The 3,506-nt window shown below is 36.1% G+C and overlaps 1 protein-coding gene across 1 annotated transcript; it reads right to left on the reverse strand.

Annotated features, from left to right (window-relative positions):
* Positions 1-351: 351 nt before the first annotated feature.
* On the reverse strand, positions 352-851 carry LOC149426072 (uncharacterized). Its single transcript, XM_089635196.1, has 2 exons — positions 729-851; positions 352-666 (listed from the first exon to the last, which is right to left on the reverse strand). The coding sequence occupies exons 1-2, from the start codon at positions 849-851 to the stop codon at positions 352-354; spliced, it is 438 nt and encodes a 145-aa protein (XP_089491322.1).
* Between the last annotated feature and the right edge of the window lie 2,655 nt (positions 852-3,506).

The raw sequence follows: 3,506 nt of genomic DNA on the forward strand, positions 1-3,506 counted from the left end.
ATACATTTTCCATAGTAAAAATAATAATAATGGTATGATGAAGTAAGTATGTGAATTCGATTCATATAGATAAAAAGTGTTCGATGCAGATTCAATACCTCACGAGATGTAGAGCATGCCATAATCTGATTGAAAGTAGTTTGTTTACTGACAGTTAGTATATAAAAAATGAAGTATAGTTTAAGTTCTGTGTGCGACTTAATAATATTAAATGCGAAACTAAATGAAAAGAAAAAAAATACTTTGTTTAGATAATGTAAGTGAAATAAAATTAAAATGCGAAACTAAATAAAAAGAAAAAAGATTTTGTTTGAATAATATAAGTGAAATTATTACGGTATTTATAGAGAGTCATGCTATTTTAATTATATCTGCCTCAGAGGAAATTCGAATGACAGGAGAGCAGTCACTTTTTCTAGTAAATATATTGCAGTTTTTTGTCCACAGATAATGATATTGTTTTTCAGCTTTAATTTTCCTGGCTTTCTTCATCAGTAGCTTGTTAGAAGGCGTGAGGTGGTCGTTGTGGAATATGCGTATGGCTGCTCCTGGAAGACCAATATCTGCTGAAGTCAGGGTCCGGTGGCGTCGAGCAGCTGTCAGCAAAGCAGAATAATTTTGGAAGTAGATGTAGGTGTGGGTGTGACTTTGGAAGTTGTCGTTGACCTAGGCCATTGGCGAACTCTATGGATGAAATCAACGTCTTCTCTTTTTATGGGGAATCCTACTTTTTGGGGTATATTGCCAATAATGTCGTTTAGATTCTCTTTTTCTGAGGTCGGGACTCCACTGATTTCAATGTTACAGGATCTGTCCCATTGATCCCTTAGATTGTTTTTGAATTCTAACATCTTTACACGTTCATTCAGGGTTATTATTTCACAGTCAAGGGTTTTGACTTTAGTTTCATAATCGTCAATTTTAGTACAGCAGAAGTCAATCGATGTTTTGAGGTTAATTAAAGTTAAAGTCGGTAAATTCGTTTTTGAATTGTTCTTTAATTAATTTAATGAAGAGTTCACTCATTTCTTGAAATTTTTTATCTATATCTTTGATTAATTTGTTAGAAGAAACATCATCTTTGTCTGTGTCACTCGATGTCACTATTTTTTTCTGCATTTTTCGCTGTTTACTCATATTGTACTTGGTTAATTTGCAAATTTAGAAGCGCGATGACAAGTTGAAATCGTTGGTTTGTTTTTATTCCGCAGTAGCGCCTGTTTGCCACAATCAATTGAGCACTAAGCAATGATGACAACACTTTCAACCAATGATAAACGAGATGACGACACTATCAACCAATGGGGAACCGAACTGATTACACTTATGCTTGCGCCTGCATGTTTAGATTGTCACTAATTACGGACAATTTATCTGGAATATTTTTGATTATAGATTCACAATATAATACAGTATTCACTATGATGCAGAGTTCTAATTGTCTTGATACGTCAAACACCAGATTAATTACACTTTGAAACACTTTTTGTAAATTTTTCTTGCAAATCGCTCGTTTTTAAGTAAATTTAATGTGGAGTATATTTCACTGCCACACACACGATGGGTAGGTAGGTAGGGGATTGATATTTGCGGACAACGCAGCAATATATGCTACCTCAAGAGCGCTCGACAACGCAGTGACGTACATGCAATAAGGCCTCGATACGCTCACTAATAATGCAGAAACTGAAGAAATAACCATCACAAGAAAACGCAAAGAAAAAACTCCGCAAGCCAAAATTCTCATGGGTGGAAAACAACTAGATTGGAAATCCGAAGACAAGTACCTGGGACTCACGACCAAACTGGAAAACTCGAAGAGCTCGCTAGCAAAGAGAAAGAAAATACATCTGTACCTCAGCCTAATTCGCCCGGCACTAACGTACGCTTTACCAGTATGGAGTAACATAGCTCATACGACATATCACAATCTTCAAGTAACACAAAACAAATGCATAAAAATCGCCTACAACACACCACGATACACAAACCTCAAAAAGCTACACGAATGTAAAGATATACCCACACTACAGAAGAACGCACACCAACTCACATCACGATTTTTCAACACTCTAAATCCGGATAATCCGTTAATTAAAGCGCTGGGTAATTACAACTCGCCAACGGATCTCGCTTTCAACTACAAACATAGGATGCCCAAACCCCTCATCCTGAAGTTCCATGAGAATGATGACAGCGACAGCGAAGAAGAAGAAGAAGATTATTTAAAATGTATTCTTTTAATATCATAAAATGTTTTTCTCCCAAATCCTTTTCTCCCTACATTCAGATACACAGATATGCAGGTGCAGCAGGACCACCGAAGCGAAAAGGATACAGCCCAAAGATGAAAAAATGAAATATTTACATTGAGTAAATCGTAATGGCAAAATAGAGTAAAAAGTTCAGAAGTTATTGTTTTTCTTTTCCCTGTCATTTGTATGAGGTTTTTTATCCTGTTAAGAACTTTTCCTCATAAAACACATTAATTTAACGTAAAATCAGTCAAGTAAATACATCCATCAGATGGCAATAGTAATAAGGCCAAATGAGCCGCATTACTAGTTAGTTCGAAACATGAAAGGGTATTGTTATAAGCCTTAGCTAGTTGTAGGGTTACGAAAGAATCCATAAAATCAAATCATAAAATTGTGGAGACTCCTTAGAATTGACCAGAATGGCCAGTGGTGTGGAGTAATTTTTTTGCAAGTGGCGTGAAGTGGATATATTCTATCAAAAACATGAATTTTTGAAAATTGACAAAAACTTCTTGAAACTTCTTCTTCTTGTTACAATTTATAACCCATTGAATCCAAAACAGCGATGGGGCTCCTTCAAAGAGACTATGAGTGATGACATATTGTAACAAATCTAATAAGCTCATCCAGAACTGACCATCAAATTCAACGACTACATTTTCAATGAAAAACTCATTCGTCCAGAAGATAATTTTTTAGTAATTAAAAAACCTGACCTTAGTACAACTTGGAATGCCACCACTACGACAAGATGCTTTCAGTGTGGTAAACTTCGAAACTACAAATAAGGAAGAAAGCTACAACATTAAAGAACTACTACTAAGTTATCATCTACCTGATCAACAACGACACTGGCGGTATTATTTTCTTGGAGGCACCAGGCGGCACCGGGAAAACGTTTCTAGTAAATTTATTGCTGGAAGATGTACGTGTTTAACAACATCATCCGGTATTGCCGCCACACTTATGGAAGGAGTACGAACTGCCTATTCCGCCCTGTAACTACCGTTAAATATAGTCGAAGAACAATTCCCAGTATTTAAAATCTCAAAAGCATCTAGACGGGGTGAACTTCTAAAACAAGGAAAAATTATCTTCTGGGACGAATGCGTAATCACTCGAAGCGATGAACAGAAAATTACAAATTTTGCGAAGAAACTCTAAGGTGATGGGAGGAGCTCTGCTCATACTCTCAAGATAATTTTGAAAAACACTTTCATTTATCCCCAAGTCAACACCAACAGACGA

The sequence above is a fragment of the Hesperophylax consimilis genome, chromosome 1 (genome assembly GCF_061612785.1).
Source record: "Hesperophylax consimilis isolate HC1 chromosome 1, BYU_Hcon_1.0, whole genome shotgun sequence".
In the NCBI taxonomy this organism is placed as follows: domain Eukaryota; kingdom Metazoa; phylum Arthropoda; class Insecta; order Trichoptera; family Limnephilidae; genus Hesperophylax; species Hesperophylax consimilis.